General features: G+C 45.6%; 1 protein-coding gene across 1 annotated transcript in view; it reads left to right on the top strand.

Moving 5' to 3' along the window:
• Positions 1-11,945, top strand: part of GALNT12 (polypeptide N-acetylgalactosaminyltransferase 12) — a gene marked incomplete at both ends in the record, with an annotated part of 36,958 nt that extends 25,013 nt beyond the window's left edge. The window contains 5 exons of the mRNA XM_080709555.1: positions 116-292; positions 3,606-3,737; positions 8,132-8,245; positions 9,322-9,468; positions 11,805-11,945. Of these exons, the coding sequence (XP_080565681.1) occupies positions 116-292; positions 3,606-3,737; positions 8,132-8,245; positions 9,322-9,468; positions 11,805-11,945 (711 nt within the window). The remainder of the gene's footprint in view (positions 1-115; positions 293-3,605; positions 3,738-8,131; positions 8,246-9,321; positions 9,469-11,804) is intronic.
• Positions 11,946-12,469: the final 524 nt, after the last annotated feature.

Genomic DNA, 12,469 nt, shown 5'->3' with positions numbered 1-12,469 from the left:
AGCTTGGCATTGTCCATCAAGATTCTGTGTGCCCAGCCTCCTAGCTATACAGACCTTGCAGATGGGCAGCTCATTCCTTGCTCACTTCCTGGCCTCTGCTCTGCTGTCTCTGCAGATTTGGCAGTGTGGTGGGACCCTGGAGACACACCCGTGTTCCCACGTTGGCCACGTTTTCCCCAAGCAAGCTCCCTACTCTCGCAATAAGGCTCTGGCCAACAGTGTTCGTGCAGCCGAAGTGTGGATGGATGACTTTAAAGAGCTCTACTACCATCGCAACCCCCGCGCCCGCTTGGTGAGTCCCTGCCTGCTTACACCCCGCCGGGCCTCATCTGACTGAACAGTTCATTCTGGCTTCCTCAACATAGTAGATCTGGCTCCAGAAGTAGGGAAAAGTTGGACCCTCATGACACACATATGGGAAAACTTTATTCCTCTATTTATAGCAGTAGCATACAGTCAGTTCTCACTTGCAGTAGACACGTTTCATAGAGCCATTGCAGACACTGAATTAATGAATAGAAGTCATTGCTCCTGGGGGACATACAAGCTTGGGCTTCCATGAGACTCAGGTCACGTGGTTTTGTTAGCCAGTCAGTACAGAATCTTGTTTTTATATGTGTTTCTGTTTAAAGACCTTATTTAACCTACATTGTCTTTATTACCATGGAACTCAAGGCAAGAGCACTCTACCTCATGCCGGAGAATGAAACTTACTTAATCCAGATTTTCTCCCTGAAGCACATCACAGCCTTCTTGCACTTAGGAACTCTAGGTAGTGCTTCAGCTTGGGGGCCAGTTTAAGAGGAGCTGGTGAAGTCACCAACCCAGTGTAGAAAAAAGGTGGAAAATGTATAGCTGGGGTCTGTAGAGGTTCAAGGTCTCAGCAGTGTGTGGCTGAGGTCCATGGGGAGCAAACCAAGAGCTGAAACTTCAGCACCTGCAAGTATACCCCTGCCCAACAGATCACAGCAGAGGCTGTCTTTGATGATAGGAGAGGGTGCTGCCTTGTTCTGCCTTCCTGGGAACATGAGTGTTGGACAACCTATTTTTTTTTTTTTGTCTGTGAAATGCAAAATCAAGTATTGGTTTGGGGTTTATAAATAAAGGTTAGCAAGTAGGTGAATTTTCAAATGCAGAATCAATGAATACAGAGGTTTGACCACACATGTGTAGCAGGTCAGGGATGTGTAGTATCATGTGTCGGCTTTAGTGGCCTTATGATTTGTGGCCAGTACGATAGAGTCCACATGCCCAGGGTACGTATTAAGGCACGGTTCTTTATCTGGAAGTTATTGCTCAGGGACACACCACCCTCTTAGCTAGAGGGCTTTTTATCTTTCTCAAGGCATCTTCCTAGACCCTTGGTATTGTTCAAGAACCCCAGAGGCTTATTCTTCCACTTCCATTTGCAAACACAGGCCTAGAGAGTGGCCAGACTGCCCCTGCCTTCCTTCCTCGACATACACTGTGGCTACTGAAGACAGGCCCCTGCAGCCTGACAGTGCTCGCCCACCTCCCTCTCAGGCCGCGCTGAGCCATATGTCTGCCTGCTGGCAGAGGTCCACCTGTGGGCACTGAGGTCTCCGCTCTCTCAGTTTGCTCCCCATAGATCTTGACCACACATTTCTGAGACCCTGAGCTGCCATGAATCCTGGCCACTCACAGCTGAGATGAACCCATGAAGCCCACACTGAGGCCCTGTGAGAGCCTAGGTCTTGACAGGCCATCCCTCCTTAGGTGACATGCCTCAGGGACTTACTGTCTGACCTAGACAGACCTTGTCCTGCCCCTGCCTCTAGGGCCTGTGGAGGAGGGACCTGTTCCTTCTTTTCACAGGGTCTTAGGCTTTAGAAGCAATGCCATCAACTGCCTCTACATAGACCAGCACTGTGGGTCAGAGCCCAACTTCGGACACCCTGAGCCAGGGTGCTTCTTGTCCTGTTAGCATAATGAGGGCCACTTGGCAACACAAGAAGGTCTGGTTCTAAGATTTCTCCCCTGGTACTTGATGTAAATCTCTTCTGAGTCCTTGCGGTAGTCCTGTAGGCTAGTAGTAAAATTCCCACTTGATAGATGAGAAAACTGAAGCTCTGAGAACAGAGACTTAAGGAATTGTCCCCGGCCACATGGCCAATGGGATGTGCTAGGCCTGGGCCCGTGCACTCCAGTGCACCCCTGGCCCTGCCCTGCAAAGCCCATGGGCTTTCAGCCTGACCCCCGACTTGGCCCTCTCTGCTTCCAGGTCTCCATGGTCATTCTCTTCAGTGTTACCTTGCTTGCCCGATGCTGCAGGGTAAAACATCTGCTCCTCACCTTGCCCAGTCATAGTTCCTGTTCCTGAGGGATCCCAAAGAATACACTTGAGGGAGGGCCTTGAATGTACCTTTAGGCAGAATGCCCCATGGGTTAATTGTTACAGTGGATTTGTGGTGGAAATAGGGTGGGCACAGGGACTTTCATCAAAGAAAGAACTTCTGGGATATAGCAGAAATCTGAGATTTTATTTAGACATTTACATTTTACTGCCATTTTTATGTACATTATTTGTTCATTTGTAGTAGCTTAACCTGATCGTGTGGGGAGAGTCATGTCTCAGCGCTCAGCATTGTTCCTGTGGCTGAACGCGTGCATGCTAAATGCCGGTTGCTCTACTTAATTATTCAAAAGTTCTTCTTGATTTTGTCTGGAAAACCAAGTCTCAACAATCATGTCTCACTGAAGTATTTTGCTCTGACTGTTAAACATATATACTTACACTTGAATATATTGAACACATAGGTTCTTTTGTTTGTTTTTGAAACAGGGTCTCCATTGGTTACTAGGTTACGCACGCTGTCCTTCAACCTACAGTCCTCTTGTCTTGGCCTCTCAAATGCTGATTACCTAGCTGCACATAAAACCCAGCTGCACATAGAGTTTTCACTCATGATCATGTCTGGGATACCTACCCACCCACCCACCTGCTTACCTGTGTTTGAAGGTGAATGTTCAGAGCCGGGCGTGCTGGTGCACACTTGTAATCCCAGCATTTGGGAGGCTGACAGGAGGATCTGGGTTTGCAGACAGCTTCAGCTACTACTTAGTGAGGCCCTGTTTCAAAATAAAGACTAGAAAATAGGGCTGGAGATTTATCTCGAAGGTAGAATGGTCTTGGGTTCCATCCCCAGTACTGCAAAAAGAAAAGAAAAAAGTGAATGTTCAGATATTAATCTGAAGTCAGGGCCTAAATCATGGTGAGACTGGCATTCTGTGGTCAGATATGAGGATACCTCTGGTCACGGGCTCCACGGTGATGCACAGGTTCAGTAATGCCAGTGTGGCTTCAGGGTTTGGCTCCCAGGCTCTATCAGCAGGTGCATTGTCTCCTACCCTCCTGCACCTGGTCACACCCACCCCGTAGCCAGAGCACTTGGGAATGGAGTTGTCTGTGCAGCAGTCTCTCCTACCAAGTGCTGGACAAGGATAAAGTCTGTCCAGTGTCCGGCACATAGTAGATGCCCAGTAAAATCGGTGGGTTGTCAGCCAGTGAGCCTCAGTGAAGACGGGCTTTGATAGGAAGCCCCAGGAAGGACCTGCAGGGACTCACCATGTTGTTGTCTTTTCAGGAGCCCTTTGGGGATGTGACAGAGAGGCGGCAGCTCCGGGCCAAGCTCCAGTGTAATGACTTCAGGTGGTTCCTGGAGACTGTGTATCCAGAGCTGCACATCCCTGAGGACAGGCCTGGCTTCTTTGGGATGGTAAGCAGGGCAGCTGGGGTGGGCTGGAAGTTTCCTGGCCCCAGGGCCAGTTCTGGGAAAGAAAAGCCCCCTCTCAGGCCACTCTTACCCCCATCTCACCTTGTAACCCCCTGCCATTCCCTCTCCCCATAGTATGTAGACCTTGCATCCAGTGTCAGAGCCGAAAGCCATCTGGAAATTAGAAGCATTAACCTCCCATTTTACAGAGGAGGAAACCGAGGCCTACTTGGTTTCCATGTGCTAGTTTTTTAAATTAATTAATTAATTTATTTATTTATTTATTTATTTGCAGTACTGGGGATAGAACCCAAGGGCATTGTATCTCTGAGCTACACTCCCAGTCCTATTTTTTAAGTCTTTTTATTTTTGAAACAGGGTCTCACTTCATCATGAAGGGCCTCGCTAAGTAGCTGAGGCTGTCTGCAAACCAGGATCCTCTGGTCTTAGCCTCCCGAACGCTGGGATCACAAGCGTGCACCACCACGCCCGGCTCCTGTGCTAGTTCTTACTAATAATCTAGTCTCAACGGCCTGGCCAGTTAAAAACAAAGGCAAGAGTGAGGGTGGGAGAGGCACTTTTAGTCTTTCGTAAAACCTACAAGAACTGTCTTCAGGAGGAGGCCAGCAAGACGTCCAGTGTCTGGCTTTTGCTAGGAACTGCACCATCTCAGTGTGGCCGCTTCTGCTGGTGTGTTATCAGAAGCGCTGGCCTTCTGCCCTGGACATCTTGGGTAGATACAAAGCAGGATATGAATGTTAAGTTTGTTTGCATTAGGAAAATATTCAAACGTACAGAAATGTGAGAGAATGGCATAAGCATCCCGTCCCTGTGGCTTCTGCCCCTCTTTCTCTCTTTCCCTCTCCTCTGTTCCACACTCCAATGTTTTTCTGTTTTAAGCAAACCTCAGCATTGTGGCATGCCAGCTCTACGCACTTCTGTATGCACCTTACAAAACTGCAGACTGCTATCATACCCCATTGAGTAAACACTAATTTCTTCGTATCATTTACTATCCAGTTCTAATTCCTGTGCCCTAATTTTTCACATTTCTCCAGTTCCAGTGAGAATCTGAACAAGGTCCACGCATTGCCTGTGGCTGTTGTATGTTCTTTCCTTGGTCTCTTTTAATCTAGGTCCTCTTCCCTTTTTCTTCTTTCATTAATACTTTTAACTTGTTAAAAAAAATAGAATTAGTTGTCTGTGGATTGTCTCACTTTTAGAACTACTCTTGGTTTCTTTATGCTGTCATTAAGTTGTACCTCTTGCCCCATATTTCTTAATAGTGGAAGTGAGGTCAATTTTTTGACCAGGTATTTTTATGGGTGGTGGTTTGTACTCCTGTTGGGTTGTGTCCAGAGCCCATGAGGTCTGGTCATGTAGCTTTTGGTGATGAGATGCAGCAGTGGGTTCATGGGGTAACCATCACTTTGATGATCAGATCCATGATGCAGCTCCTGGTCAGCCTTCTGCCAAATAGTTCTAGTAGCCATTGATAACCCTTGCCTACATTTGTTATTTCAGAGTGAGTCTCCAGATGCTGATTTTTCTTATTCTTTCACATAATGTTCCCTCATTAACAAAGGCAGGTTGGTATCTGCATCATTTAGACTTCGTACAGAAGAGGCACAGCAAATGCTTAAAGCTTCCTCTTAATTGGTCTATTTTCAGAAGATTTGGTACGTTAGATTCCTGGAGTTCTTCTATCTTGTAGTTTGTTTTGTTGGTTGGTTGGTTCATTTGTTTTCTGCTTTTTCTTTTCTTTATATTTATTTTCTTTTCTTTTCTTTCTTTCTTTCTTTCTTTCTTTCTTTCTTTCTTTGGATGGAACCCAGGGGCATTTGACCTCCAAGTTACACCCCTTGTACTATTTTTTTTCCTTTATTTTAAAACAGGGTCTCACTAAGTTACAGAGGGCCTCACTAAGTAGCTGAGGCTGTCCTCGAACCACGATCCTCCCAGTCTGAGCCTCCCAAACACTGAGATTACAAGCCTGCGCCACCACGCTCAGCTTTCTTTTCCTGAATATTGTTGTAAGTGAATGGGTGTTTTTGTGATCTAAATGCAGCCGCTCCCCCCCATTCATGTGTTGGAAACTTGATCCTCAGGGCAAAAGTGTTGGGAGGTGGGCCTTTGAGAGGTGCTTAGGGCAGAGCCCTCATGAGAGTATTAATGCTTCTATAAAACGAGATTGATGCAGCTTTAGGCCTTGGCTGTGTGAGCGCACCATGGCAAGGTCCTCATCAGAGAGCGGTGCCTTGACCTGGGACTTTGCAGTCCCAGAACTGTGAGGAAATGCATTTATAGCCTTTATAAGTTTCCCAGCCTAAGGTATTCTGCAGTGCAAAACTTAGTAAGACTGTGTCTATATTGCCAGTGCATTTCAACAAATTCAGTCTTTTTGTTAATACTCAAAATTTCCCATCTTTAATGGCAGCTTCTTTATTTAGGCTTCTATGATCTCTGACTCCATCACATTGACTTTGGTAACTTGGTTAATTGTGACTAAGCTGTCCCATGGTCATCTTCAATACTTCCTTTCATTTCTTCTGGAAACCCTATCCTTTTGGTGGCAACGGTATTCCAAGTCCACCGTATGGGGGCATTGATTCCGTGGGTCATTACCTCTCGACGATGCCGTCCCACAGAAGTGTAATGCCAGCTGCATAAGTCATGTAAAAAAATTAAAAAAGGACTGGTGGTGTAGCTTGGAGGTAGAACATCCCTGAGTTTAATCTAAAGAAAGAAAGAAAGAAAGAAAGAAAGAAAGAAAGAAAGAACATTTAACAATCATTAAATAAGCAAGTAAAGTTAATAATATATTTAAAACAGTATGTCTAAAATATTAACATTTCAATGTATAGTTAATATTATTGAGATATTTTGATTCTTTTTAAATATTAACTCTTAATATTAAATCATATAGTTTACAATTATGACACATCTCAGTTTGGATTTGTTCCATTCCAGGTATGCAGTAGCCGCATGGGTCCAGGGGCTGCCATGCAGATAATACAGCTCTGAATTTTTTCAGTGAGCACAGGAAAGGACACACAAAAAAATCATGAAAAAATTATTTTTGCAGTACTGGGGATAGAACCCAGGGACATTCTACCTTCGAGCTACACCTCCAGCCCTATTTTTTATTCTTTATTTTGAAGCAGGTCTCAGTTGCAAAGGGCCTCACTAAGTAGCTGAGGCTGTCCTCGAACTGCAATCCTCCTGTCTCATCCTACCAAATGTTGAGATTATAAGCATGCACCATCATGTCAGGCATCATGAGCTTATATTGACATCATGAGTTCATGTTACCTTATATTTCTTCTTTAATATCATATTTTTATTCCTTTTTGTTTCTAATAATAGTCACATAAATAATTTCTTTGTCCTCAAATATTTTTAAAAATAATTTTCAGACAACAATATAGTATTACAACAGATAGTGTTATACTGAATGAGGTCTAAGATTTCTTTGCAGCTCTGTGTATCGAATCTATTTCACTAAGGAAGTGTCAAACCTGCTGTTCTCTGAAGCTATTTTAAAAATCCTTTTCAGCTTGCACAGTGGCACATGCTTGTAATCTCAGTGACTGGAGGAGGCTGAGACACGAGGATCTCACGTTCCAGGTTAGCTTGGGAAACCTAGCAAAACCCTGTCTCAATAAAAATAAAAAGGGCTGAGGATGTAGCTCAGTGGTAGAGCACCCCTGAGTTTAATCCTTAGTACTGTGAGATTTTATATATGTGTGTATATATATGTAAGCATATATATATGCATATATGGAACCCAGGGGCATTCTACCTTCAGGCTACACCTCCAGCCCTATATTTTATTCTTTATTTTGAAGATTATTATTTGATTACATACATATATATATAATATATACATATACATAATACACACATTTTTCTCTGTGATAGGTGCTTTTTCTTTTTCTTTTTCTTTTTTTTTTTGTGGTACTGGGGGTGAAACCCAGGGGCCTTCTACCTCCGGGCTACACTCCCAGACCTATTTTATATTTTTATTTGGAAACAGGGTCTCTTAAGCCAGCGAGGCTAGCTTCGAACCTGCGCGATCCTCCTGTCTCTGCCTCCCAAGCGCAGGGATTACAAGCGTGCGCTACCACATCTGGCAGATAGGTGCTTCTTTAGGCCTGAGAAAGTTAATTCCTCAGGTTTACCATCTTAAGGTAGGGAAAAGATTCCTATGATAGTTTGGAAAGGGGAGACGCTGTAAAGACTAGACCGTGCTGCAGGCAGCACTCTAAGGGGCTCTTCTCACAGTCGGGCCCTGAGGCCAGCTCCCCCTTGTTCCATTTACTTTGCCTCTGAGACTTGTGTGGAAAGTGTAGGTGTGTCTAATTCTACACCAAGACACCACTTTGTGTTTTGTTTAGCTCCAGAACAAAGGACTAAAAGAATACTGCTTTGACTATAACCCTCCTGATGACCACAAAATCATAGGACGCCAGGTCCTTCTGTACCTCTGTCACGGGATGGGCCAGAACCAGGTACGTGTGGGCCTTGAGAGAGGGAAATGAGGGAAGAACAGCACTGACTCCAGAAAGATCCCCAGAGCCTCTGCCTTCTCATGGTCAGCAGCAAATTCAGCTTCGACTGTCGCCCTCACGTTGCCTGGGCTCTTCACCACTTCTTAGGACAGTGTTTCTCAGCCCTCGTGCTATCTGAGCCAAACCAGAAGCTTCACCAGGATCTTAGAACTGCAAACCCTCGGCTCCGTCTGTCCAGTGGGTCCCAGTGTGCTTTACCAGCTCTCCTGGACACATGTCTGGGAAGCTCTGTTCTGCAGGCCTCAAAACAGCCGCATTTCCTCCGTAGTGGAGTTGGTGGGTGTCATATCAAAAATGCCAAAAATATAGCTCCCTAGGCCCCATCTGAGACAGAAGGGATGTTTCTTTCCTCCATAGGGTGGGGCCAAGGGTGAGCATCTTTCCCAAGTCCTGCTGGGCACTCCTAGTCACACTGGAGTAGGGGAACCATTGTCTTCCTTGAAGGCAAAGTCTCCCATAGCAGCTTGCTGCCTGCTGCACCTGGAACTTCCTAGTTTCCAGGCCCCTTTGAATCTGCTGTAGTGAGTAGGAGGAAGAGACTGAGGAAGAGGAGAGGGCATAGTTTGTGGGGGCTGCAGAGAGGTCCCCGTGCTCTCTCCCTAGTACTGGGATTACAGGCGTGCACCACCATGCCTGGCTTCCTTTTTATTTTCTAATCTCAAATACATTGAACAGAGAGGTCCCCGTGTCCCCCCAGGACAGTAGGTCTTTCTGCCCTTCAACAACTACTTGGGACCAGTACAGCAGACAAGAGGCAAACGAGTACCAGCCCCCTCCTTAGCATCTTACAGGCAAAACGGGCATGAGCAAAAGCCTCTTTATTTCCATTTGCTAAGTGCTGCTGTGGAGGTCAGTGAGCCGGGGCACACGCAGGAGTCTGATCTGACAGATGCTGGTGGTGGCGAGGGAAGAGGGCCTGACCTCGGCGGTGCCCCTGCAGCCCCAGGTTCTTGCCTATTTTCCCCCTCTTTCTATATTAGAGGGTAACTGACACGTGTTACTCACCCTCTCTTTAGTTCTTTGAGTACACATCCCAGAAAGAAATTCGCTACAACACCTGCCAGCCAGAGGGCTGCATCGCCGTGGAAGAGGGAGCCGACATCCTCATCATGCACCTGTGCCAAGAGACCGCCCCGGAGGAGCAGAAGTTCCTGCTGCAGGAGGTCAGTGCTCTCGGCCCTTTCCTGCCTCCGCCCTGGCGTCCGGGGAGTGTGGGAGTTGCACGTTCGCTCCGGCTGTTCCAGCGGGGGCCCAGGACCTTCGCTGTGAACCCAAGGAGGACGTGGGAGCATGAAGAGCCTGTGGCATCTGGTGTCCGTAGCTGTCCTTCTTCCCTCAGTGTTTTTCATTATACCATGAGCTACGGTAGCTATAGTTGGAAGTGGAGCTCTCACACATGTGCTTAGAGATGCAAGGGCTTTAAACAAGTGCAGCAGCCAAAGTGGAAGGCTACGGGCTTAGGTCCAGGCATTACTCACTGCACTTTTGGAACCTCATTTTTCCCAGCTCTTGAGTGGATATACACTAGCAGACTTGTCTCTCACCCTCATGAAGATGAGATGGGTACCCAAAATATTCTTCAGAAGCAGTGAGGCTCTGTAGAGGTCGGTGTTCCTTGTGGTATTACAACCAAGAAAACACTCCAGGAAGGGGCTGTCGCTCATCATACACATACACATACACACACACATACACGTCATTTCAGGCCCAAAGAGGGCCAGCCCCACTGCTCATGTAGGAAGCTTGACTCGGGACTTTAAAGGGCACTTGAAGAAGTAATCCAAAGAAAATGATCCAATAGAAAAGTGAGTTATCTTTTACTTACCTGGGAAGCTTTTATTCCCAGGCTGGCCATGGGTAATTCTAAGTATGATTACTTTTTTTTTTTTTTTTTTGTAGGTCTGGGGGTGGAACCCAGAGGCAGTCGACCTCCAAACTACACCCTCTGCCATATATTTTATTCTTTATTTTGAAACCAGGTCTTACTGAGTTGCAGAGTGCCTCACTAGGTAACTGAGGCTGTCTGCGATCCTCCGTCTCAGCCTCCCAAATACTGGGATTACAAGTGTGCGCCACCACGCCCAGGTTAATTCTAAGTATGATTAAAAGTAAGAATATGTTTTCCTGTAGAAAAATGTTATAATTATCTGTGGATATGCAGTCTGCTCAGAAAATCCAGGCACCATGGTGCTGTTTGACATTAGAAAATGAAAAGGAAGCCAGGTGTGATGGTGCACGCTTAGAATCCCAGTACTTGGGAGACTGAGACAGGAGGATCCGGTTCTCAGCCAGCCTCAGCCACTTAGGGAGGCCCTCTGCAACTTAGGGAGACCCTATTTCAAAATAAAGAATAAAAATTAGGACTGGGAGTATAGCTCAGAGGTAGAATGCCCCTGGATTCAATTCCCAGTATTGCAAAAAAAAAAAAAAAAAAAAAAGAAGGAAGGAAGATAGATACTTAGATACTTGGGCATGCTCCAGAAGTCTGTGATCCTCTTAGTGCCCGTCCCTCCACATCTTTCTTCCAACTCTAAGCCATGGTGAGCCCCCAAGAAATAGCAGTGCAAGCTAGAAACAATATAGTCAGTTTGACATATTAAATACTTAATCTTAAATTCCAGTGACTATTCAAGAAGTAAGTAAGTGGGCAGAGGGAGACTTTATTTCATTATTTACTTTTAAGTCACTCTAAAGGCAGTAACTTAGGAGCTCTTGGAAGGGTTCTGCAGACAGGTAGCATCAAGGTTCAGCTGCAGCTAGTTTCATTCCCAAGACCTGGCTTCCCTTAGAGCAGGTAGTTACTCGTTCTGTCTTTTTGCAGCTCTGCCACGATTAAGTGCATCATGGCGGGCGTAAAGCTTATTATGCCAGAGGTGGCAGCACAAGGTACACCCAGGACTGGAGAGAGATTGTCCAGTGTCTCAGCGGGGAAGAGCGGGCGGGGAGTCACCTAAAGAAGATCACTGTGCTCTGGGGTGTGGGAACTGGGAACAGCATAGACCCCACTCCTGGTACCCACACAGGTAATAGGTAGCCAGGGGACGCGCTCCCTCACTTGTCGGAGCTGTGGCCAAGCTTGGACTAAGGCCAAGTTCTCTCACTCTGTTTAAAAAGAAAGAGACCACCAGGAATGGTATTAGTTGATCTAAGAGAAGTGAACTAATTAAGAAAGGATTTTTGTTATTTCCCTAAAGCAAGTGAAAAAGATTAGGGCCAAGATGTAGAGTCTGACTCTCCCCAGAGCAGCCAGCAGGTGGCGCCATCAGCCCCCTGCAGGCCAGGGTGTTGCAGCCTAGTGCCTGCCGCCTGGCACTATCCAAGGGTAAGGTGGTCCAGTGTTGCCATTTTGCACACAGCACAGTGACCCTGCAATAAATATTTTTGAAATGATAGAAAATCACACCCTGAGCTCTTCAGGACTCGTTTCAAGGGAAAAGAGATTTTTCTGAGAAGTCACGTGTCATCATCTTGAACATTCAATGTCTGTTATCATTTGTAGGATGGTTCTTTATTTCACGAGCAGTCTAAGAAGTGTGTCCAGGCCATGAAGAAGGAGTTCAGCAACACTTTTGTGCCTCTCTTACGAGACTGCACCAATGAGGATAATCAGAAGTGGTTATTCAAGGAGCACATGTCTTAAGTGTCACTGATCCAAGGGGCCCTTTGGAAGCCCCTTTGTGACCCACAGAGGCCTAGCAATGGCAGAGACTAGAGCCCACCATAAACTTGACAACTCTACTTTTAAAAGGAAATCATTCTGCCTTTTGTGAACGTGTTAGCCAAAAATGTGAGTAAGCTTTGTATTGATTTTGAGAACTTTAAAATACCCCAGAATACTCTATTTTCAAGAGTAATCATCTAATACTCTTGGTATTTGAGGAATTAAAACCTTTTAATATTTTTCTATTCAGATATATATTCTATAGTTATGCCTTTTATTCTCACTAACAAAAAAAGTCATTACTTTATTTTGGTACTTACAAGGATTCCCAGGTGTGAAGATGTTCGCATTGTACTTTGCACAAACTGATGATACCTCAAATATTGGGTTAGAGTTTTCTCAATGTGAAACATTGTATTGATTCCTTCGGGTCATCGAGATGCTCAAGTAGATTTATTTAATAAAGAATGCTTTTTGGTTATGTGTTGTTTTCACAATCACAA

This window comes from Muscardinus avellanarius (assembly GCF_963383645.1).
Source record: "Muscardinus avellanarius genome assembly, chromosome: 13".
Classification (NCBI taxonomy): Eukaryota; Metazoa; Chordata; class Mammalia; order Rodentia; family Gliridae; genus Muscardinus; species Muscardinus avellanarius.
The sequence above is the reverse complement of the archived record's forward strand: the minus strand, read 5'-3'. Positions and strand labels throughout refer to the sequence as shown.